A 25,142-nucleotide genomic window follows, 5' to 3' on the forward strand; every position below is an offset into this window, starting at 1 on the left:
ACAATCTACATATATCGTATGTACTAAGCACCAGTGACTACTGATATTGGAATTGTGGAGCTGTGAGAGCATGGATATGGTTCACTCTCAGGTCTCATAGTTATTTTCTTCAATACTTTTATTTTATTTAGAAACGCAGCACGGAACAGGCCTTTCGGGCTCACCAAATCGCGCTGTCCAGTCACCCACCAATTTAACCCTAGTCTAAACACAGGACAATTTACAATCACTAATTAATCTACTAACCAGTATATCTTTGGACTGTGTACATGTGGGTTTCCTCCACGTGCTCCTGTTTCCACCCAAAGGAAGAATGTACAGACTTTCTTACGGAGGATGCCAGAATTGAACTCTGAATTCCTTCATCCCAAGCTGTAATAGTGTTTCACTAACCGCTACTCTAGCTTGCACCCAATATGATGCCAAGCAACCATAAAACTCAGGAACCTATGCCCCCTGTGATGATCTAACATCCATTAATTCTCTCCCATATTTAATTAATAAATCAAAACCTATCTGTGAATGTTGGCAACGTCTTACAAAATACATTAATGCCTCAATTTCTTCAGTGTTGTGAAACATTGATATGAATGAATGGGCTTGTATTGTGTTTACAGTTATGTACAAGTCCTGACATTCAGAATGCCTTATAACCTAGCCAGCTAACTTGAGTTGGAATAAGAATATTGTCTTGGTCTGCTTCGGGCCAAGAAAATAAAACATTTCTGACACAGATAGTGTCACTTCCCTTTACCTCCAAGCAAATGGTTTCCCTAGTAACGCAAATAATTCAGACAGCTGAGTGGAATCCCTGGTTCAGTTAAAAATGTGTACCAAATGGAGAATGGCTGCTCAGCTTCAGTGCAAGATGATCCTGGGGGAGGGGTGGAAGAGGGTGTTTGACAAAGGTGCTAAAGGGAAATGACCCACAGAATCCATGTTGACGATCAAACATCATTTACACTAATCCTATTCCATTCTGTTATTTCCACGTTTCCATTAGCTCTACACTCACCTATATTACTGCCAATTTACAGTGTTCAACTGACCCACCAACCACCACGTCTTTGGGGCATATAAGGAAGCAAGCAGTTTCAGGGGGAGCACCAACTCCATGCAAACAATGATAGAGTGGGGAATGAACTGGAGTTACTGAACTGTGAGGGAGTGCTCTGCCAGCTGTGCTGCTCTGTATGTTTAATTGTTGTGGTCCTTTCCTGCTGAAACTTTACCAGTTTGGTGGAGTGCTGAAAGAGGTCCGGTAATTGTATAATCTAGCCTCAATCTATCTACCAGCTATCACAGTTCAAACCTTTACCCTGGTTGAGCTTGCGTGGGAAAACTTTCCAGCTGCAGTAGTTCATGTTATCTCAGCATTCAGAAAACCAGAACATTAGAATTTCCAGTGAATCTATATTGTAAGTGGCCAGATGTGTTTGTGGATATATTCATTCCCTTTTTTTTTCAGTTGGGCAAGGCAAATAGTAAATGGAATTTAACCTTGATTAAGAGCAAAGTAATTCTTTATCAGAAGTTATATAAGGGTCAGACATAGTGAATGGTTAAAGCCCAAGGGAATATTGAAAAATAGGGTGATTTAAGCATACGAGTCTAAGAATCCCTGAAGGAGGCAGCACCAGTAGATCGGATTGATTAAGAATGTATGCAGGTTGATGGCTATCATTGGCTGGGGCACAGAATATAAGAGCAGGCAAACTATGGTACAGCTTCAAAAAATATTGGACTATTGTGTAGCTCTAGTCGCCTCAGTATTGATAAGATCGGAAGAGAATGCAGAGGAGATTCCCCAGGATGTTTCCTGGGATGAAGTTGTTTAGTTACGAGGGGAGATTGAATAGATTGAGTTTGTTTTCCTTGAAGAAGAGAAAACTGAGAGAGGACTTGATAGAGGTGTACAAAATTATGAAGAGGACAGATAAGCTGGATGGCGTATACTCTTTTTCCAGAGCGAAGTTATCTATACCACACTGGGCACAGGTTTAAGTTGAGGAATATTCAGTCATGAGGGGATCTGGGGAAGAACTTTTTCACCCAGAGAGTGGTTGGAGTCTGGAATGCCTCAACTTGTGGAGGTAGAAACTCCTCGACGGTAAGTATTTAGGTGAGCACTAGTCTCACCAGCGCCTGAAGGCTACAGACCTGTTGACTCGTTGGTCAGCATGAACAACGTGGGTCTGCTTAGTGTTGTGTGATTTTAAAACAGGTGGGAGAAAAAGGAGGGATTTCATTTCTTTGTGAAGACATCTATTGGATCTAATGAACCTTTGTTCACCCCTGACAAGTCAATGACAAGCTTTCTTGGATGACAGCACCCTTACAATGAAGGCTAAAATACAACTTGCCTTGCCTGCATATTCCTTTTCTGTGCTTTATGAACAAAAACTTCCAATCTCTCTATGTACCAATACCGTCTTATTATTACTCCATTTTTAAAAATTGCTTTTCTGTTCTTCCTGCTGCTGGCTCTGTCCCCATTTCTTCATGTACCACCTGTCAGTTGTTCCCAGTCATTTGACTGACCAGTTTATAGCATGTAGGCATTATCCTTGAAGCTTATTTTCCCTCCTACCTGCATCTGCATAGACTCAAATATTTATTGTTTCTTCATACAAGTCAATGACATCATAAATACTCTAGGTTCAGCATAGTGGTACTTGAATCTTGTGTCCTCAGCTGACCAATTTATCCCTAATTTGTTAAATGAAGTTTATTATTTGCAAACATCTAATGGCCAATCCAAGTGCCTTATCACATTGTAAAGAACTCTTAATAACTCTGTCAAACACACTTTCCCTTTCACAAAACTGAATTGAGTACCTGATCATATTGTGATTTGTTTTTTCTCTCAAGTGCCCAGTCACATCAGCGCTTTTCCTATCGGTGCTGGGCCTTTGTTTTCTCTCTTTTTATTTAAATACATTTGACTCCTTATTGATTAGGACATTTCTGCTAGTGTAATGAGAGGGTTAAAACAGAGCTTTTTACTTGGAATGGAGTTGTCCATTCATAATATCCATAATGAACAAGCCTGTTGATTAGAAAGGCAAATACAACATAAGCTCTTGAGTCATAAGGCCCATGAGACCTTGAAGTATACAAATGTTAAACCATTAGGGAATGTGATAATGTGGTTTCTTTTTCAAGGAGGAGAATTTCAGCTGGCAAAGTAAAGTTTAGACTGATAAGATTTTTGGAATCAAGCAAGACTAGTTCAGTGGGAACATACTATACATCTAGCATTAAGAAATAATTAATTTTAGAATTGTAGCTGACAGGTAGCATAGATTAGAAAATAAGTGTAGGCTTTCTTGATTAAGTGTGAACAAATGAGTAAGCTCATCGGACTTGGTGATCAGTGCCAAGGATGTCTAAGGATTTCCAGGCTAGTCATAAATTGGTCCTTGATAAGCACAAGGGCATGAGACTTGTTACTGTATTAATTATTCAGTATTCTGCTCTAGACTTATTGTTCTTAATGTATCTGTTTCTTCTTATCACTTATTATACTCTAACAAAATATCCTGCTGCAACTTTGGAATGTTCCTTCTCCCTCATTGATCCAAATCCTTGAAACCTGCTTATCATTCTCTTACAACTATCCACAGAATATGAGAACAGTCTTTCTGCAGCCACCTCTTCAAAGCAGTTTTTAGGTCATCAGATCCAGGTTTTTATATACAGTTGAAGTCAGAAGTTTACATACACCTTAGCCAAACACATTTAAACTCAGTTTTTCACAATTCCTGACATTTAATCATAGAAAACATTCCCTGTCTTAGGTCAGTTTGGGTCTTATTTTACTTTATCTTAAGAATCTGAAATGTCAGAATAATAGTAGAGAGAATGATTTATTTCAGCTTTTATTTCTTTCATCACTTTCCCGGTGGGTCAGAAGTTTACATACGCTTTGTTAGTATTTGGTAGCATTGCTTTTAAATTGTTTAACTTGGGTCAAACATTTTGGGTAGCCTTCCACAAGCTTCTCACAGTAAGTTGCTGGAATTTTGTTCCATTCCTCCAGACAGAACTGGTGTTAACTGAGTCAGTTCATTGTTAAGTACTTTAAGTTCTTCACTCCCACTGCAGCATTGGGTCTTTATCTCTTTACCATGAAAACAAATGTAAGTATTTATTTGAGCTTGTACATTTACTTTTGTTTTCTTCTGCATATTTAATTTTGCTTTTATGATCTAATTTTCATACATGTAAAATTATGTGCAAAAAGAATCAAAAGTAAATGTATGTATACTTGTAATCTGTTGTATCCCTCTTCTAATTTCTTTAATAAAACTAACAAACTTTATGATGATGTTTTTTTTTGAGTGAGGACTATGTCTAAGTTTAATAACCAGTCTTTTCCTCTTAGCCACAGCTGAAATACATTTTGGTCAAGTTATTTTTCCATGAGAATGTATTTTCTGTTTGAATTATTTACTTATTAGCTGTGTTATTTTAAATCTAGTTTTCTCATCTGTCTACCAATTTGAATATGGTTGATGTCCCAGCAAACTCATCTCTTGCTTCTCAATATCCTGGGGTATACCCCCATCAGGCCTGAGGACTTTAATGTTTTCTAGAGACCCAATACGACTTCCTTCTTCTTCTTGAAATTCCCTAGCATATTAGCGCACTCCACGCTGATCACTCTGTTCTCCAGGACCTTCTCTTTAGTAAATATTTATGCAAAGTACTCATTTAGGACTTTGTTCAATAAAACTGCCTTGATTGAAATCCATTAAACTTGTCCACAAATGTACGAGTTGTTGCTTTGTTGCTGGCATTGTCCTGTCCAAATCAGTTAACTATGTGCGCAAGTACTGCTCCAGAGTCCTGAAAACAAGTATTTAGGCACAGTACTGAGGAAGTGCTGTCTTTGTTTTAGATATTATGCTAAGGCCCTCCCTGCGCCCTTAACATGACGCTGTCCTGAATAGAGCAGGGGAGTTAAGCTTGGTGTTCTGCCCAGTCAGCAGTGACAAAAAGAAGTTATTTGATCATTATCCAAATGTTATTAGTGGGACTGCTGAGCACAGGTTGGTTGCCATGTGTTTTAGATTACAACAATGATTACACTTCAAGCGAATATTTCAGTGGTTTTAGTACTATTGGATGTCCCGAGGTTTTGAAAAATGCTATCTAAATATAGTTCTTTATTTTACTGCCAATTTGACTTCCCCGGACTACCATAATACAAGTTTACCCCTATCTCTGAATTATCTTGAAGCAAGCTTATACAATTTTCAGCTGTCTCATCCAGCCAGTACTGAGATTGATGATGTTAGCAATTTCTGTACTCTACTCTTATTAACTCTATACCTTGGATTTTCCAGATTAAGATCCTGAAAGGATACAATGTTGGAAAATCATGGTTATTCACTTTGGTAGTAGAAATGAATGTGCAGACTATTTTCTAAGTGAGGAGAAAATCCAAAAATCTGAGATGCAGAGTGACTTGGGAGTCCTTGTGCAGATCACCCTTTAGGTAAGCTTGCAGGTAGAGCCGGTGGTGAGGAAGGCAAATGCCATGTTAGCATTCATTTGGAAAGGTCTAGAATACAAGAGCAGGAATGTAATGGCGGGTGTTTATAAGGCATTGGTGGGGCCTCGCCTTGAGTATTGTGAACAGTTTTGGGTTCCTCATCTAAGAAAATATGTGCTGGTATTAGAGAAGGTTCAGAGGAGGTTCACAAAAATGATTCCAGGAATGAAAGGGTTATCATACGACAAATGTTTGATAGTTCTGGGTCTGTAATCGCTAGAATTTCGAAGGATGAGGGGGATCTCACTGAATGTTGAAAGGCCTAGACAAAGTAGATGTGGAAAGGATGTTTCCCATGGTGGGGGAGTCTAAGACAAGAGGGGCACAACCTCAGGATAGAGGGGTGTCATTTAAAACAGAAATACAGAGAAATCTCTTTCACCTGTTACGAACCCCGTAACTGGGTCACTTACCAGCAAAGATGGAGACGTCCGTTGAAGTCTGATGATACTATTTTTAACACTATTTATTAGTAAAAATACACAAAAATAATATCAATGCAAATATACAGATAATATACGTCATCAATACTAAATCTAAAAGTGCAGGTATAATAATAATCAATAAGAAATAAGCCCTATCGTTGTCTAGGGGATAATGTATTGTCGGATGGAAATATAAAGTTCACTCAGTTCATGCAGGCTGCAGCCGTTAGGGACCGCTGTGTTGCAATGGTTAGAGAGAGAGAGATTTGGAGAAAAACTTGCCGGCTTTCCTTTTATGATTTCGATCCGTCAGGAGTCTCGTTGTCGTGGCCGTTCACTTGTGGCCTCTCCTTTAGCTAAACTGTTCTTCCATGATGAGCCCGCCACCCTGGCAAGGGAGGACGCACACGAGCTCTCCACCGGCTTTTGCTATCAAATGCTGTCACGAGATTTCTAGCGTTTCTCCTGGTGCGTCTTAAGGGGTTGTTCCCCAGACCCTCTTTTATCCTTATACTCATGGGGTCTCAGATGTCAATCAGGTTGGGATGATGCAATCCCTCAACCAGACCACTCTGGTTGTCCCCTGAGGGGTTTCAATGAGTAGTACAGTACTCAATACACAATTCCGTCTCCAAGAGACAATGGCCATTATCAGTGGTTCCGTTCCGCTGAGGCCAGGACACATTCCAAATCTTGTGTATTCTGCGTGTCTCTCTCTCATTTCCTGGGTCCCAGACCCGAATTAATAGCGATCTTGCGATTCTCAAAAAGGAGGGGGTGACTTTGTACCCTTCAGCCCCTCAGAGTTGCTTCACATTCATAACACACCAGATAGTGGTGACTTTGTGGAATTTATTACCACAGGCAGCTGTGGAGGCCAGGTCATTGGGTGTACTTAAGGAAGAGCTTGATCAGTTCTTAATTGGACATGGTATCAAAGGTTACGGGGAGAAGGCTTTGGATTGGAGCTGAGGAGAGGAATCATCCATGATTGAATGGCAGAGCAGACTCGATGGGTCAAATGGCTTAATTCTGTTACCATGTTTTATGGTCTTGTATTATCTTGTCCATTTTTCTTGGGGCCAGTAATTATCTAGTAGTGGTTTCTTTAGAGTTTCTTATTTTAATTTGTACTTCTCAGTCTTTGTATAAACCAATGCCATGATTCTAACACGACCCATGAGAACTGGATGCTGCTTCACTTTCCACATGTTAATTTTAGAGTTTAAGGGTTGCCATTAATTCTGATAGCAGGAAATGTGTTTACTTGGAGAAACATTTAAAGATTGGCAATGATTGTAGATCTCTATGCATCTGGAGGCTTTGACTTCAGGTAACGTGGTGTGAATTGGGATACAAGAATTAAGGCTGGTGTTTTTCCCCACAGTGTTGCCTGCTGGTGTTGTCTATGGATCCTAAGTGAGATGCTGAAAGTTGAATGGTTGTTTCATGATTTGTTTTTCTCTCTTGGTGAGGAAAGGTTGTAGAAGATTGCCTTTTACCTCAGCAACATAAAACAGAACAGATTCACTCTCTGCTGTGATGTAATCCAATAAATGAGCCCTGTGTGTTTCTAAATTAAAATGTTTGAAGGTTATTGTTGGCATGCCTGATCTGCCAATTAATCATTGTCTGGAGTGGAGCTCAGGCTTCTGCTAACAGATGGAGGATCAGAAGATGAGGTCTGTCGAAATAATAAAAAGCAATTTAACCTTTAGTTTTTTTTTGCCCTGGCACTTAGGAAATCGTGGATCATGTCAAACCCTGGAAACATAGCTGATTCCATAAGCTAGTGAAATATTTGCTTTTTGCTTATAGCATGTTGCAACTGCTAGATGCACTTGCGTAAAACTAATCTTTCAATGGAATTCTAGAAAAAAAATGAGTAACCTACAGTATATTTAGAAATCTTTAATGCAATTGCTTTCATGTAATTGCATATAAACAGACATTCTATGTGAAATAAACTCTTCTCCAGCTTCCAGCAGGTACAGGTATCAATTTTAACTGACATTTCAATGACAGACTCTGCCATCTTCATCAGGAATGATATCCAGGCATGTCTAGTGTGCTGGTCTATATACTCCCTGTCATTTGTCCCTCCTGATAGATTGGATGAGGACCAATCAAGTTTCTGCTGTCCCTCCTTGTTTACAATCAAATTCCAGCTCTTTCATCCTTGTTTAAAATTCTTTTTCTCTGGTTTCATTTTGATGGTTTCCATCACCAGGCAGTCCCAAAAGTCATTGGCACAGCACAGTAGTTTTATGCCATTGAAGTCAATCCTATGGCCATTGCGAATGCAATGTTCCACCACCACCAATTTTTCGGGGTAAACCAACAAATACACCTCCTGTACTGCTTGATGCAGGTTTCCACAGTGTGTCCCATCTGGCCGATAAACTGCTCTGCATTCAAGGGAAATCCTGTAAGCTCCAGCCGCCCTGAGTTCCAGGTCATCTTTGATCTGCATAAGCTGTGACTTGAGCTTCCTTACAGGTTTGTGGATGATATTAATCCAGTATTTCTTCAGGATTCAGGAGCTCCTTCCAGAAACCGTGGAAATTTCAGGAAAACGGGTGGTAGCAATGGATTCCTTCTCATAGTTAGGTTTCCTGGTTATTCCGTCGGCCCTTTTAAGGGCCCGATTGATTTTCTTCACCTTGTAGCTATTTTGTGTCTTTAATATGTGTAATTTGATGCTTTTGAATGAGAAAACCATGATAGTTCTCATCCATAATACCCTAAAATTCCCTCTACTTTTTCTTTAGTTTACTCAAGGCAGTTCCGGATTTAAATTTAGTTTTATTTTAATCTACAGTGGTTTTTGTCTAGTCTGTTTCTTTAAGAATTCAACAGATTTTTTTTTTACTGTGTTAATTCAGTGTGTTTGATGATTTCATCTATAACAATGGTTGTAACGGCAAAACCAAAACAATTGCGGCTGCCAGCAACCCCACGAACTTGTAATACTTGTATGATGCACCCGCACTCCAGTAACGTTTGCTCTAAGTGTCTAAGATGTGTATGTGATCCTTTGTTAGCAATTAGCAAACATACAATCTTGAAGCCATGAAACTTAAGTGTACCCAAGTGTAAGCTAAGCGTAATTGAGCTTACTGACCATTCAGCAGAAGATACAATATCCACTGGTCACAAGCTACTACAAATTTCGACAGACAAAGCACAAATAAGTGACTTACCCCTTCACTTTTACCACTCCCCCACTCATGTGACTAGTTGCTTAATAAACATAAATGCATAACATGGAATACAGTACAGATAGAACAGAAGCATGGAGCCTACAATGATAAGATAATAACATCTGAACTTGAGTTCAGAATGGTAAAGTTGCTTTCTGTAATTTTATCCCATGATTCTTGTTAAGATCTCGTACCCCATTGGTTGCTCAGCATAGCCATTTCGGATAGGTGCCCAAGTAAGGTATCTTGGATTTACTGTTGTCTTCAAGGAGTGGGAATAAGTAAGGTGAAGGAAAAATGCTTCAACAGACAAAATTAAGGGTTTAATATTTTAATTGATTTTGAATATTATAGAATGTTAGATATGATCTGCAGAAACTGAAAGAAGATGAAATGCAGAAGATCCATTTGCATCCTTTTCTCTATTCTGATTTTTTTTTATTATTATTAAGCTCTCTACAGTATGTATAACTCCAGCAAAATTGCTCAATGACAAAATTGCAGGCCTAAGAGAATTTACAAAAAAAAGTCTTGTGGCAATTTATTTTTAAGCATTAAGTGCCCAGACATTTGTAAGATGATGTTCATTTGATCTTGAAGTACAAGATTAGCTTAATATTGAATAGCCTGTTATAAGATGAAATATAAACCTAGGACACTGTTTCAGTGCAGTATTAAATGAGTCTGAGGCTCAACAGAAAAGTGGCACCTCAAAGTGGGGCATTTTAATCTGTAATTTTCTTCATATTTTCCTCTCAGCTGGGGCTATTTCAAAGGAAAGTAAGGCAGTACTCTCTATTACTTTGACGTGTAATTGTCTTCAGTCCATAGAGGAAACAAAAAACATCTGGTCTTTATCACTTTGCTGTCTGCAAGAGATTGATCCAAATAATTCCATTCCCATATTTCCTAGTTACACCATTGGCAGGAAGGTGTGGATTACTCTGAGGTCCTAAATGGAATTATATAAAGAAAGTGTCTTGCTATCGAGATGGGTGGTCTGTAGGGTTCCTTTGCATCATTCCAAATTTAATACCATCCCGAAAGTAATCATGTTGTAAACATGGTGAATGCACGATGAGAGGTTTGTACTGGTGAGAATAAAGTGATGTTACTTTTCAATAAAATCTTTATTGCCCCCAGCACATCCTTAGCATGTGTTTGTTGTAACGCAAACGGTGTATTTCAGTGTACGTTTCAATGTACATGTGATAAATAAATCTGAATAACAAGTGCATTTGCCAAAAATATTTCTGAGAATATCTAGAGATGTTGAAGAAGACCTTTGGTGTGCAGAGAGATAAGAAATCAAAGACAGTATATCTGAGCATGCCAGACGCTGCTTGCCAGATAGGGTGAGTGCACCAAGATGATGAAATCAACTTTCTAAAGATGCTGATATTTCTTTACTAAAAAGCTTTTAGACTCCGAACACAGACGGGGAGAAAACAGGTTATAAATATCCATTCTTTTCCTATCATTTTTGAAGTTTGTGAGAAAGAAATGGTTTGTCCTCTTAAACCACCTGACATAAAAGTAATCGATTTAAGTAAAATCTGATAGATATGTACTTTTCCTTCTAGCTGTTGAAAGTAGTCTACGTGTAACTCGCTGCAAACAAGTAATGCAGAAACTTCCAGAACATAACTACATTGTTGTGAAGTATTTGATGTGCTTTCTTAACATGGTGAGTATTGGAGAAGGATTTTGGTTATGCTTTGTATCATTTACAAAGTAGAGTATAATGGTAGTTCCATGTACATGTTTTGTAAATGTACTAGAATGTCTTAGAAGAAAATTACAAGTGACTCTGTGGTTAAAAAGGTATACGGTGCACTGGCCGTCATCAACCGTGGGATTGAGTTTAAGAGCCAAGAGGTAATGTTACAGCTCTATAGGACTCTACTTGGAGTACTGTGCTCAGTTCTTGTCACCTCACTAGAGGAAGGATGTGGAGACCATAGAAAGGGTGCAGAGGAGATTTACAAGGATGTTGCTGGATTGGGGAGCATGCCTTATGAAAATAGGTTGAGTGAACTCGGCCTTTTCTCCTTGGAGTGGCAGAGAATGAGAGGTGACCTGATAGAGGTGTATAAGATGATGAGAGGCATTTATCGTGTGGATAGTCAGAGGCTTTTTCCCAGGGCTGAAATGGCTAACAGGCGACAGCAGTTTTAAGGTGCTTGGAAGTAGGTACAGAGGAGATGTCAGGGGTAAGCTTTTTATGCAGAGTGCTGAGTGTGTGAAATGGGCTACCGGCGACGGTGGTGGAGTCGGATAAGATAGGGTCTTTTTAAGAGACTCCTGGATAGGTACCTGGAGTTTAGAGGAATAGAGGGCTATGGGTAACCTTAGGTAATTTCTAAGTAAGTACATGTTCAACACAACATTGTGGGCTGAAGGGCCTGTATTGTGCTGTAGGTTTTCTATGTTTCTATTAATTCGAGACTCCTGTCCTGGAGTAGCTTGCTTTTCCTTTTCACAGTTCCTGTGAAATTGGTGACTCTCTTATATAGAACACACAGCACAATGCAGGCCCTTTACCCCAAGATATTGTGCCAACATTTTAACCTATTCTAAGATCAATTTAAGCCTTCCCTCTTACATAGCCTGCCAATTTCCTTCCATCCGTGTGCCTATGTAAGAATTTTTTAAGTGTCCCTAATATATCTGCCTCTACCAACACCTCTGGCAGGGCACCATGATTTTAAAAAAAAAAATCTTATCTCTGACATCCTCCTCTATATACATTCCAACAAACATCTTAAAATTATGCCCCTCATATTAGCTATTTCCGCCCTGTGGAAAAAGTCTCTGACCGTTCACTCAATCTATGCCTCTTATTATCTTGTACTCCTCTATCCAGTCACCTCTTCTCTTCTGCTTCACTCCAAAGAGCAAAGCCCTAGCTCACTTGGCCTATCCCCATAAGGCATGCTCTCCAATTCAAGCAACACTGTGGTAAATACACTGCACCCTCTCTAAGGTGTTCACATCCTTCCTATAATGAGGCAACCAGAACTGAACACAATATTCTAAGTGTGGTCTGATCAATGTTTTATTGAGTTGTAACATTACCTTGTGGCTCTTGAGCTCAATCCCCACTTAATGAAGGCCACCTACCCACTCTTCCACGTCATCATCCAAGTCATTCATAAATATCTCAAAAAGAAGGGGTGCCAGAACAGATCCCAGTGGAACACCAATGGTCACCGATCTCCAGGCAGACTACTCTCCATCTACAACCACCCTCTGCCTTCTGTGGTATACTCCATCCAGCTCCAGGGACTTGTCTATCCTAATATTTTTCAACAGTTCCAGCACTTCCTCTTTCCTAAACTCACCATGTTCCAACATATCAGACTATTTTATGCTCTCAAGGCTCCTCTCACTGGTGAAAATTGAAATAAAATATTCAAGGACCTCCCTTCTCCAAATCCAGGCGTATATTTCTTCTTTTATCCCTGATCAGTCCTGCCCTCGCTCTAGTTATCCTCCTATTCTTCATATATGTAGAACATCTTGTGGTTTCCCTTGAGCCTACCTGGCAAGGCCTTCTCATGCCCCTTTCTAACTCTCCTTAGTCCATTCTTAAGCTCATTCCTGGCTACCTGGTAATTCTCAAGAGCCCTCTTTGATCCTTGCTTCCTAAGCCTCAAGTATGCTAAAAGTATGTTCCTGATCGCTTGTCAATCATGCTTTCTTCACCTTACCACCATCTCCCTCCCTCATTGGGACAAATCTATCCAGAACCCCAAGCAAGTACTCCATAAACAACCTCCACCTTTATGTTGTGCATTTCCCTGAGTTCGTCGTCTTGCAAGTTCCTGCCTAATAGCATCATAATTTACACTTCATCAGACTGTGGCTTTACCCTGGTAGGTCATTACCACCCTCCTAACAGTATCCAAAGTGATTTACTTGTTATTGAAGGAAACAACCACAGGGGTACTCTGTGCTGTCTGCCTATTCCCTTTCCTTCTCCTGCCTCCTACTACTTCCTCATTCTCCAGAATTATCCAGGTCCAGCTCCAGTTCCAGTTCCCGAACACAGTCTATAAGGAGCAGCTCTTGGATGCACTTCTTGCAGATGTAGCAATCGGGGATAATGGAAGTCTCCCCCATCTCCCACATCTTGCGTGAGGAACACACCACTGACCTGAGATTTTGTTCTCACTATTCTAGCTAGGCTCTAATCGATAAAGAAAGCGAAACCTGAGAAAAAACCTCAACCTAGCTTCTACCTCTGCTCTCTGAAGCCCTTTGAGCCAAAGCCTCAAGCTCCCACTCCTGGCCCACTCACACAATGGTCTATCTCTGTTGGTCCTTGCCCAAACAATTCTAAGCTCTGCAGAAAGTCCATACAATTCCTGCTCGGTATTTTTTAAAAATCTGGCATTAAACTTCATAAGTAATGGCTTCCATGATTTTCAATTTCCATAGAAAGTCCCGAAAGGCCCTGCTCAATTTTTAAACTTGGCACCAAACTCTTGACTCTTGGATATCAGTGATAACATTGATGGAATTTCAAATGCACCTCTGCTCTGAGGATTATTGTATGTGTTCAATTCCAGCAGAGGTTACATGATAATTTCTAGAAGACCATGTTTCTGTTTGCATTCTTTCCTCACCACTATAATTTGCAGGTGTAAATTCAGCACAATTGGCTATCAAACTTAGAATCTTTTGGTTGGCTTTATTGTGAATTTTATTTGATATTAATTGAAGCTGAGAATGGCACTGAAATTATTAGAAATATTGTCATTGATCAGATAGTATATAGGATTATGATGGACACAGAGGAAGTTTAGTGAATATGATAACTCGCATTAGTAATAAATGGACTATTAATTACTATTTTTTTAACTTCTCCTCCTTCAACTAAGATGGGTTTATTATCTCTTCCAAGAAAATATTATCAAATAATCACTGTTTCAGCTATAAATCAATGAATGTTTATCTGTTTTCTCTTTTCGCATTATGATGGACAAGAAATGTATAGGTAATTTAATAGCTTATTCAGTGGAATGAAGTATAATGAGAGCATTATATGGCTTTATTGAAGAAAGGTGAATGAATTCCAATCACGTACAAGATACTAATAGGCTGCATGACACAGTGATGTACTGACGAAGCTTGGTTCCACAATTGCAATGGTGAACAGGAGCAGCTGATGTGAACTGTCAATGATGGAATTTCTCTTGTAGAATAATTGTATCCCTGATGTTAATATATGGTAGTTCACTGAGCTAAAATACTCACCGGAGAAGATGATTAATTCTGCACAAAAAACAGAAGGAATTAACACCCTTCACTTAGCCAAGATTTATAACTGTGACAGTTTTGTTTGGGGTGATAATACAGGAATGTGTGTGTGTGTGGAGGGGATGGGGCGGGCACTTGGCAGATGTAAAACAGACACATTTGTTTCTCCCTACATGTCCTCTCTCCCCCATTGCCTAGCATAAGCAGGCAATGTTCTGGGCCATAGTACTTCAAGCAATATCCTAGGCCAACCATCTTCAGCAGCTTCATTGATCACTTTAATCTCTCTCCTTCCACCATAACTTATGAATTTTGGACTTTAGTTAATGACTTCACAAGTTTTCAATCTGTTCACAGCTCCTTTGACAAATAAGCTGTCCATGTCTACAAGCAATAAGATCTACACAACATACTAGCATAGTCTAAATAGTGTTGGAGGTGCAGGCTTGCAAATCTTGGGGTCTGGTGTACTTTATCCTTGGGTGTTTTAAGAAAAAATTGCAGTGTCCCTTTAAACAGCAAAATACATTTTGAGGAAGTGTACTACGGAGGAGATGGAACATCTGACTGTACTGCACTTGGATTTCTTGAAGGCATTTACTCAAGAGCTGCATCAGAAGTTATAATGGAAAATAAAAGCTCAGTGCAGAAAGTGCTGGCATGAATAAATAATTGGTTGGCTAACAGGAAACAAATCGGACTTAACTGAGTCCCTTTCTGTTTGGCCAGATGTACTGAGTGAACTAATGGTGGGGCCTTGCACAAATCACTGGAAAATCATGTTTACTGAAAGTAATCACAGAGAAGTCTCAATATGATTAAATAACTTGATTTCTTCAATGCTTTATTTGTAAAAAGAGTATATGTAATTTTATTTATTGAAGAACTCATTCACCTCAGGATAATTAAAGTTTTGAGCATTTAAGGTACAGCCATAATTGTGTGCTTAACAGGAGTAAGTATTTAGGACAGTTCAGATCACTGAACAAAAATTGAAGTTTATATTTGGGAATTTCATTTTTTAAAAAGGTGCTGCATTCCACTCTCAGGATAAGCAATGGGTTGTGTCCCATACTGGATTGGCATCTGAACAATGTTAATATCCTTGATCTATATTCCACTTCAGTGTAATGACCAGATTAACTTGGAGGTGGAAACTTTTAACTTGCTAGATAGTCAAGCCTTTTAAATTGATTGATGACCTAACATGCTTTACATATTGTGTTTTATATTAGGTATCCCAGGAAAGCATTTTTAATAAAATGAACCCCTCAAACCTGGCATGTGTCTTTGGAGTGAATCTTATTTGGCCGCCAAAGGGACCTGCAACACTGAATGCCCTTCCCCCAATAAACATGTTTACCGAGCTACTTATTGAGTACTATGGTCAAGTTTTCAGCTCCAGGATTTTGCCCAATGAGGTGTTGCCATAAATGCACTTCAAAAACTACAATTAGCCTTAGTAAGTGAACTGATGTAAGTAGAGTTACAAAGTACTGTTAGAAAGCTAAATTCACAGTTTTATACTACTTTTGTCAATACACTGGTGACTGGATATCCCTCGGTGCCTGACCTTCATTCATCACTTGCTGATAACAAGGGTGCAGAAAAGAACAGATGATGAGAAAATGGTTCATTTTAATCCTAATTCCTCCTCAAACTTCACATCTATAAAATAAGGAATCTAATGCAGAAAGACATGATTTTATGATGGAAAGATCAGACTGAGATGCCTGCTTATATGCCAAGTTTTGCTTTTAATGGTGTAATATAAGAGGTATAAACTGAAGATCGGACTGGTGGTGTTCTTCCGGCACTATTAGTACATGTGGTGTAAACAGTGAAAAGTAAGAAAGTGAATATTTAAAAAATGATACTAAAATGGAAAACCTACAAAGCCGATATAATTGGTCTATGGTGCACAAGGTATTTTCGGAAAATGGCTTCTGGAATCGTATCAGGATTGATGGCAGTTGTCTGTTTATTGTTGTACATTGGTGCTATATGATGTCATAGTTATTTGAGCATAATATTTTTTGTAGCTACTGAGAAGGGGCAAGACGACCGTAATTAAGAAGTCCCAAATGCAAGTCACTTGTTACTAGGGCATCTAATTGAAATATTTTGGATGAACAAGTGGTAATACTTATTGTGACTTCAGTAAAAATTCCTCCACTTTCATTGAATAATTTAAAGCAAAGAAAGTTTTCTCCTCCATTGTTTTATGCTATATTTTGCACTTTTAGTCTGTTTTGGACCTCCCTAGCCAACAGTACTGAAAGATTTAATTTTGCCATTCTGGAACAATTGGTATTGAGGTTGAGATTAGCCAGTTTTCTTTACTTTGGATTATCACAGATGTAAGAAAGGAAAACATTTAATTCAATAATATTGGGTGCAGTTCAATGCTAAGTTGGTGATTGAGGGAAACCAGCCAACTTGAATTGTAAATTTGCGATTTGAGTGTAATAATAGGGAAAGGAATTTGTATTTTTTTGTCCATTTTTAAAATAAAATTCAGCATATGCTGGTTTGGTTTTCTGAATTTCAACAAACAAGTCATTTTATTCAAGGAAACATATCAATGTTTTTGATTGCTTTTCTGCTTGGGACATGCTGAGTTCATTTTTTGCTACTGCTACAAACAGTAGCAATTTAAAACCTATGTTATTTGGCATTATTGTGTAAACTACAATTTGTACCATCCAAGACAAAAAAATGATCTAGCCAGGATATTGTCAAGGAAAGTCTTCATAAGTCTTTTTCCCAGAATAGATAATGTTAGATTGCAGTGACAAAAATAACTCAAACTAGTAGTTTAGTTCAATGTAGACATGATCCTCATGACATTATTTCCCTGTTGACCTTAACAAGCACGAGGGTCATATTTAGAAAGAAATAAATGCTGTATAAGCTAATATCAAGATACCCGAGGCTTCTCAATGGAAAAGAAACATGTCAGATCCTAACAGGAATTTAGAATTTCTCTATTTATATTAAGATGTTTAATTATTGCTCAGCGAAGATATTCTGTAGTTTATTAACAGTTTTAAAGTTTGTTTATGAGCATGTCATTTTTTTGTATTCAATGAGGCTCTGTTATAAAGTTCACTCTGCCTGACTGGGTCTCTGCTATTGTTCTGATGTTTTCTGTATAATCAATAAACTAATTTGCAATTTAAATTTTTACATTACAAAAAGTGATTATTTTTCTTTAACAAGGAATTATGGAAATGTATTAAATTATGAAATAAAGTTCTTTTCAAATCTGGGCAGAAGTACATTGGTGAATAAGAGGACATTATTTCTAAGTATAAGGAACTGCTATTCATTTAGCCACCAGATCTCATCTTTCTCTGTGCTATCTCATGACAGAAGCTGTTGTAAATATTGCTTATCCTTGAACTCCTTCCCATTTATCTGTGGGCCTCAATCAAAATGCCTGGAATTCTTAGGATTAAAACCTTTCATTTGCCAAGGTTAGGGTTTCAGCAGTCTCCTCTCTACTTTCTCAGTATCTTAGGATTGATCCCATCAGGCTCTGAGGATTTATTCATCTTAATTTTTTTTTAAAGTGTTCCTCCCTAATATTGATATACCCTAGAGCAGGGATGGCAAAGATGGTACTTGCAAAGATTTTGTTGGCAGATCGCATGTAGAACCATCCCTCAATTCTTTAAACTCCAGGCATAATTAAAAGATAATACAATGATTATCTTTACTGCCCAATGAAGCAGCAGATGGTTGAATCCAGACAATGAGACTCTGAAACTCTGGAATTTCATAGAAGCATAGAAAACCTACACCACAATACAGGCCCTTCGGTCCACAAAGCTGTGCCAAACATGTCCTTACCTGAGAAATTACCTAGGGCTGTAACCTCTGACAGCCCTCCACACTCCACATCACCTCCAACCTTTGTGTCATCAGCAAATTTACTAACCCATCCCTCCACTTTTTCATCCAGATCATTTATAAAAATCATGAGGAGTAAGGGTCCCAGAACAGATCCCTGAGGCACACCATTGGTGACTGACCTCCATGCAGAATATGACCTGTTTACAACCATTCTTTGCCTTCTGTGGGCAAGCCAGTTCTGGATCCACAAAACAATGTCCCCTTGGATTCCATAACTCCTTACTTTATTTTTTATTGAAGTTTATCATCAAACATTTCCATATGATGCATTTCAGATACTGTACATATATATCATATAATCATATTTGTCACAAATCTCCACTTCATAATTATCTGAGGGATACACTTATGGAAAGGAGAGGGACTCCTTACTTTCTCAATAAGTCTTGCATGGGGTACCTTGTCAAATGCCTTGCTGAAATCCATATACACTACATCTACTGCTTTACCCTCATCAATGTTAAATCACATCCTCAAAAAATTCAATCAGGCTCGTAAGGCATGACCTGCCTTTCACAAAGCTGTGCTGACTATTCCTAATCATATTATGCCTCCAAATGTTCATAAATCCTGCCTCTCAGGATCTTCTCCATCAACTTACCAACCACTCAAGTAAGACTCACTGGTCTATACTTTTCTGGGCTATCTCTACTCCCTTTCTTGAATAATGGAACAACATCCGCAACCTTCCAATCCTCTGGTTCCTCTCCCATCCCCATTGATGATGCAAAGCTCATCACCAGATGCTCAGAAATCTCCTCCCTCGCCTCCAACAGTGGCCTGGGGTACATCTCATCCGGTCCCAGTGACTTACCAATTTGATGCTTTCCAAAAGCTCCTGCACATCCTCTTTCTTAATATCCTCTTAACATTTCTGAAACTTTTCATTTCCTAAAAAATCTTGCAATGGCATTATTAACAGTATTTTCATTGACATAATCATGTGAGTTATTATTTTCAGTGGTGAACTTGGTCAAGTCTTAGTACTATGTGCAAAGCTCTCAAAAAAAAACCCATGGAGGTGTAGCGGTTAGCATAATGGCATTACAGAGTTGGCAACCTGGGTTAAATCCCCATTGTTGTCTGTAAGGAGTTTGTATGTCCTCCCCATCACCATATGGGTTTCCTCCCACAGTCCAAAGATGTACCAGTTGGTAGGTTAATTGGGGTTTGCTGGCCAGTGAGACTTGTTGGGCTGGAAGGGCCTATTTCATGCTCTATTGCTAAATAAATAAACCAAATGCAAAACAACAGCACAGAAACAGGCCCTTTGACCCATCTAGTCTGTGCAGAACTATTATTTCACCTAGTCCCATCCATCAGCACCCTGGCCATAGCCCTCCATATCCCTCATATCTGTGTACTTCTCCAAATTTCTCTTGAATGTAGGTTCAGTTTCAACATTTATCACTTCTACTGGCAGCTCATTCCACACTCTCAACACCCTCTGCATAAATAATTTCCTTTCATGTTCCCCTTAAATGTTTCACCTTTCACCCTTAATCCATGACCTCTAGTTCTAGACTCACCCAACCTTGGGTAAATGTAAGCAAGCTCTTTCCATAGAAACACAGAAAACCTACAGCACAATACAGACCCTTCAGCCCACAATGTTGTGCCAAACATGTACTTATTTTAGAAATTTCCTAGCGTTACCCATAGCCCTCTATTTTTCTGAGCTCTATGTACCTGTCCAGGAGTCTCTTAAAAGACCCTATCTTATCCACCTCCACCACCATTGTCAGCAGCCCATTCCACGCACTCACCACTCTGCATAAAAAAAAAACAGCCTTGACGTCTCCTCTGTACCTACTTCCAAGCACCTTAAAACGATGCCCTCTTGTGTTAGTCATTTCAGCCCTAGGAAAAAAGCCTCTCACTATCCACACAATGAATGCCTCTCACATTTTAAACACCTCTATCAGGTCATCTCTCCAAGGAAAAAAGGCTGAGTTCACTCAAACTATTCTCATAAGGAATGCTCCCCAAACCAGGCAACATCCCTGTAAATTTCCTCTGCACCCTTTCTATGGTTTCCACATTCTTCCTGTAGTGAGGTGAGCACAGTACCCCAAATGGGGTCTGACTGGGGTCCTACATAGCTGCAGCATTACCTCTCGGAATTATCCCACGGTTGATGAAGGCCGATACACTGTATGCCTTCTTAACCAGAGTCAACCTGCACAGCAGCTTTGAGTGTCCTATGGACTCAGACCCCAAAATCCCTCTGATCCTCCACACAGCCAAGTATCTTACCATTAATACTATATTCTGCCATCATATTTGACCTATCAAAATGAATCACTTCACACTTATCTGGGTTAAACTCCATTTGCCACTTCTCAGCCAGTTTTGTATCCTAACAATGTCCCGCTGTAACCTCTGACAGTACAACTATCCACAACACCCCCAAAATTTGTGCCATCAGCAAATCATCCCTCCACTTCCTCATCCGGGTCATTTACAAAAATCATGAAGAGAAGGGGTCCCAGAACAGATCCCTGAGGCACACCACTGGTCACCGAACTCCATGCAGAAAATGACCCGTCTACGACGATTCTTTGCCTTTTGTAGGCAAGCCAGTTCTGGATCCACAAAGCAACGTCCCCTTGGATCTCATGCCTCCTTACTTTCTCAATAAGCCTTGCATGGGGTACCTTATCGAATGCCTTGCTGTAACCGCAGACAGCCCTCCACACTATCCACAACACCTCCAACCCTTCTGTCATCAGCAAACTTACCAACCCATCCCTCCACTTCCTCATCCAGGTCATTTATAAAAATCACAAAGAGTAAGGGTCCCCAGAACAGATCCTTGAGGCACACCACTGGTGACAGACCTCCTTGCAAAATATGACCCGTCGACAACTACGCTTTGCCTTCTGCGGGCAAGCCAGTTCTGGATCCACAAAGCAACGTCCCCTTGGATCCCATGCCTCCTTACTTTCTCAATAAGCCTTGCATGGGATACCTTATCAAATGCCTTGCTGAAATCCATATACACTACATCTACTGCTCTTCCTTTCTTTCTTTTTAAATCTTTTTATTAATTTTAAACAAACATAAATGAAACATGAATACAGAGAGCTTGAGAGTATATAATTAATAGGTTAAGGTATAAATACAAATAGATGATAATCCATATATAATAACCTCCCAAGCTCATAGTAATTACGAAAAATGGAGTAAATAAGAAACCCCCCCCCCCCAAAAAAAAGACCTAACCAACATGGGCTATTGCATTATGTCAAATATACACAGAGGCATCAATAACTCCACACCTCCATCCAAATAATTAAGGATAATAAATGAAAGATTTAGGAAAAGTCAGTTTAGCTCATATGAAAATTTTGAATCTACTGCTGTTCCTTCAACAATATGTTTAGTCATATCCTCAAAAAAATTCAATCAGGCTCGTAAGGCACAACCTGCCCTTGACAAAGCTATGCTGACTATTCCTAATCATATTGTACCTCTCCAGATGTTCATAAATCCTGCCTCTCGGGCTCTTTTCCATCAACTTACCAACCACTGAAGTAAGACTCACTGGTCTATAATCTCCTGGGCTATCTGTACTCCCTTTCATGAATAAGAGAACATTTGCAATCCTCCGGAACCTCTCCCGTCCCCATTGATGATGTAAAGATCATTGCTAGAGGCTCAACAGTCTCCTCCCTCACCTCCCACAGTAGCCTGGGGTGCATCTCGTCTGGTCCCAGAGACTTATCCAACTTGATGCTTTTCAAAAGCTCCAATCAATCCCCTTTCTTAATGTTTATATGCTCAAGCTTTTCAGTCCACTGTAAGTCATCCCTACAAATACCAAGATCCTTTTCTGCAGTGAATACGGAAGCAAAGTAGTCATTAAGTATCTCTGCTATCTCCTCTGGTTCCATACACATTTTCCACTGTCACACTTGATTGGTCCTATTCTCTCACGTCTTATCCTCTTGCTCATCACATACTTGTAGAATGTCTTGGGGTTTTCCTTAATCCTGCCCGCCAAGGCCTTCTCATGGCCCTTTCTGGCTCTCCTAATTTCATTCTTAAGCTCCTTCCTGCTAGCTTTATAATCTTCTAGATCTCTATCACTACCTAGTTTTTTGAACCTTTCATAAGCTTTTCTTTTTGACTGGATTTTCAACAGCCTTTGTACATCTTGGTTCCTGTACCTTACCATCCTTTCCCTGTCTTACTGGAGGATACCTATGCAGGACGCCACGCAAATATCCTCTGAAAATTTGCCACATTTCTCTGTGAACATCTGTTCCCAATTTATGCTTCCAAGTTCCTGCCTGATAGCTTCATATTTCTCCTTACTCCAATTAAACGCTTTCCTAACTTGTCTGTTCCTATCCCTCTCCAATGCTATGGTAAAGGAAATAGAATTGTGATCACTATCTCCAAAATGCTCTCCCACTGAGAGACCTGACACCTGAACAGATGAAGTACAGCCTCTCCTTTTGTAGGCTTATCTACTTACTGTGTCAGGAAACTTTACTGAACACACCTAACAAACTCCATCCCATCTAAACACCTCACTCTAGGGAGATGTCAATCAATATTTGGGAAATTAAAATCTCCCACAACAACCCTGTTATTATTACTCCTTTCCAGAATCCTTCTCCCTATCTGCTCCTCAATATCCCTGTCACTATTGGATGGTCTATAAAAAACACCCAGTAGATTTATTGATCCCTTCCTGTTCCTAACTTTCACCCACACAGATTCCATAGATAACCCCTCTATGACTTCCTCCTTTTCTGCAGCAGTGACACTACCTCTGATCAGCAGTGCCACCCCCCCCACCTCTTTTGCCTCCCTCCCTGTACTTTCTGAAATATCTAAAGCCCAGCACAGAAGCCATTCCTGCCCCTGAGCCATCCAAGTATCTGTAATGGCCACAGCATCATAGCTCCAAGTACTGATCCACACTCTAAGGTCATCTGCTTTGTTCATGATGCTTCTTGCATTAAAATACACATCTCAAACTGTCAGTCTGAGCGTACTCCTCTATCACCTGCCTATCCTCTCTCGCACTGTTTCCAAGCTTTCTCTATTTGTGAGCCAACAGCCCCTTCCTCTGTCTCTTCAGTTCAGTCCCCCCCCCCCCCCCCAGCAATTCTAGTTTAAACTCTCCCCTATAGCCTTAGCAAACCTCCTCCACTTCACTGTATTCCTATATTTGCTATCGCATGGCACAGGCAGTAATCCCAAGATTACTACCTGTGAGGTCCTGCTTCTCAACTTACTTCCTAACTCCCTGTAGTCTGTTTTCAGGACCTCCTCCCCTTTTCCCACCTACGTAGTTAATATCAATATGTACCACGACCTCTGGCTGTTCACCTTCCCACTTCAAGATATCGTGGATGCTATCAGAAACATCTCAGACCTTGGCACCTGGGAAGCAACCCATCCAAATTTCTTTCCTGTGTCCACAGAATTGCCTGTCTGATCCCCTAACTACAGAGTCCCCTATTATTGCTGCCTTCTTCCTTTCCCTACCCTTCTGAGCCACAGGGCCAGACTGTGCCAGAGCCATGGCTCCTCTCTATCACCTCCTCACTTCCCCTGACCAGACAAAGGTCATTGAGCAAAGCACCTGGCACAGATGTAGCCTTCCAGGAGGCTAGGGGTCTCCCAGACTTCCCACATCTGACACCCAGTACAGCACACAGGCCTCACAGACATATTTCCTGTTTCTATTCTTCACAGTTAACCTACCTTGCTTTGACCCGTTATTGCCAAAGTCCCGTTGAGCCAAAAACCTCTACTCTGTCGCCCGCTCTATAAAGCTGTCTTCTTTTTAAACTCTTCCTGCCGGTCTAACTTGTTGACATCCACGCGCCTGCAGTCATTCTTTTATACTCTCAGTATACCCCTATACCACTCATCATTTTGCATATCTCCTCTCATTCTCCTATGCTCTAGGGAATAAAGTCCTAACCTATTCAACCTCTCCCTGTAATTTGGGTCCTCAAGTCCTAGCAAGCAGAATATAAAATGATTATCATTGAGACTTATGTTACTGCAGTAACAATGAGAATAAAATGTTTATTTTCCTTTCCTTGATCTTTTAAGTACACACCAAATCTTGCAATTTCACGTTCATGTTCTTTGTTGCATGAGGCACAATAACAATGCTAATTAGAAATGTTACTTTTCAGCTTTCTGAAAGATTAATAACTTTTGAACAGGTTTTGTAAAATGTTTCATTTACTTGTATTGTTTTCCTATTAATAAATGTAAATAAACAATAGAACTCATCCCTTTTCCCTTAAGTCCATAATTGATGTTACTAATTCATTAATCAATGACAATCTCTGCTCAAAATTTCATGCTGCACGGGAATATTTTTTAAAGGTTATTGCCAATTTGGGCACACTCTCAAGAAGCAGATTTGCCCTAGAGCATCAATGGTCACCTCCGTGATCTCATGTTTACCTCCTTGAATATTAATATGAAGAATTAAGGACCTTGCCCATTTTCTCTGGCTCCAGGCATAAATTTCCTTTCCTTATCTATCCCCTTGCTTCGCATATACATTTAAAATGTCTTGGGATTCTCCTTAATCCCATTTACCAAGTCTATTTAATGGACCTTGTAATCCTCACTAATTCCTCATTTAAGATTCCTGCTTTCCTCGTATTTCTCAAATCTTGGCTATATTCAGCTTACATGTTTCCTTTTTCCTTGTGACTAAATGTACTAAACTGCTTGGCGATCAGGATTCCGAAACCTTGCCTTTACTCATCTTTAATTTTTGCAGGA

The 25,142-nt window shown here is 39.6% G+C and overlaps 1 protein-coding gene across 6 annotated transcripts in view; it reads left to right on the plus strand.

Annotated features, from left to right (window-relative positions):
* LOC140734746 (rho GTPase-activating protein 8-like) overlaps positions 1 to 17,636 on the plus strand; it is an 88,294-nt gene extending 70,658 nt beyond the window's left edge. For all 6 annotated transcript variants that reach the window (XM_073059173.1, XM_073059175.1, XM_073059174.1 and 3 more), the window contains 2 exons: positions 10,772 to 10,875; positions 15,689 to 17,636. In XM_073059173.1, the coding sequence (XP_072915274.1) occupies positions 10,772 to 10,875; positions 15,689 to 15,886 (302 nt within the window). In that variant the 3' untranslated portion in view covers positions 15,887 to 17,636. The remainder of the gene's footprint in view (positions 1 to 10,771; positions 10,876 to 15,688) is intronic.
* Positions 17,637 to 25,142: the final 7,506 nt, after the last annotated feature.

This window comes from Hemitrygon akajei, chromosome 10, assembly GCF_048418815.1.
Source record: "Hemitrygon akajei chromosome 10, sHemAka1.3, whole genome shotgun sequence".
In the NCBI taxonomy this organism is placed as follows: domain Eukaryota; kingdom Metazoa; phylum Chordata; class Chondrichthyes; order Myliobatiformes; family Dasyatidae; genus Hemitrygon; species Hemitrygon akajei.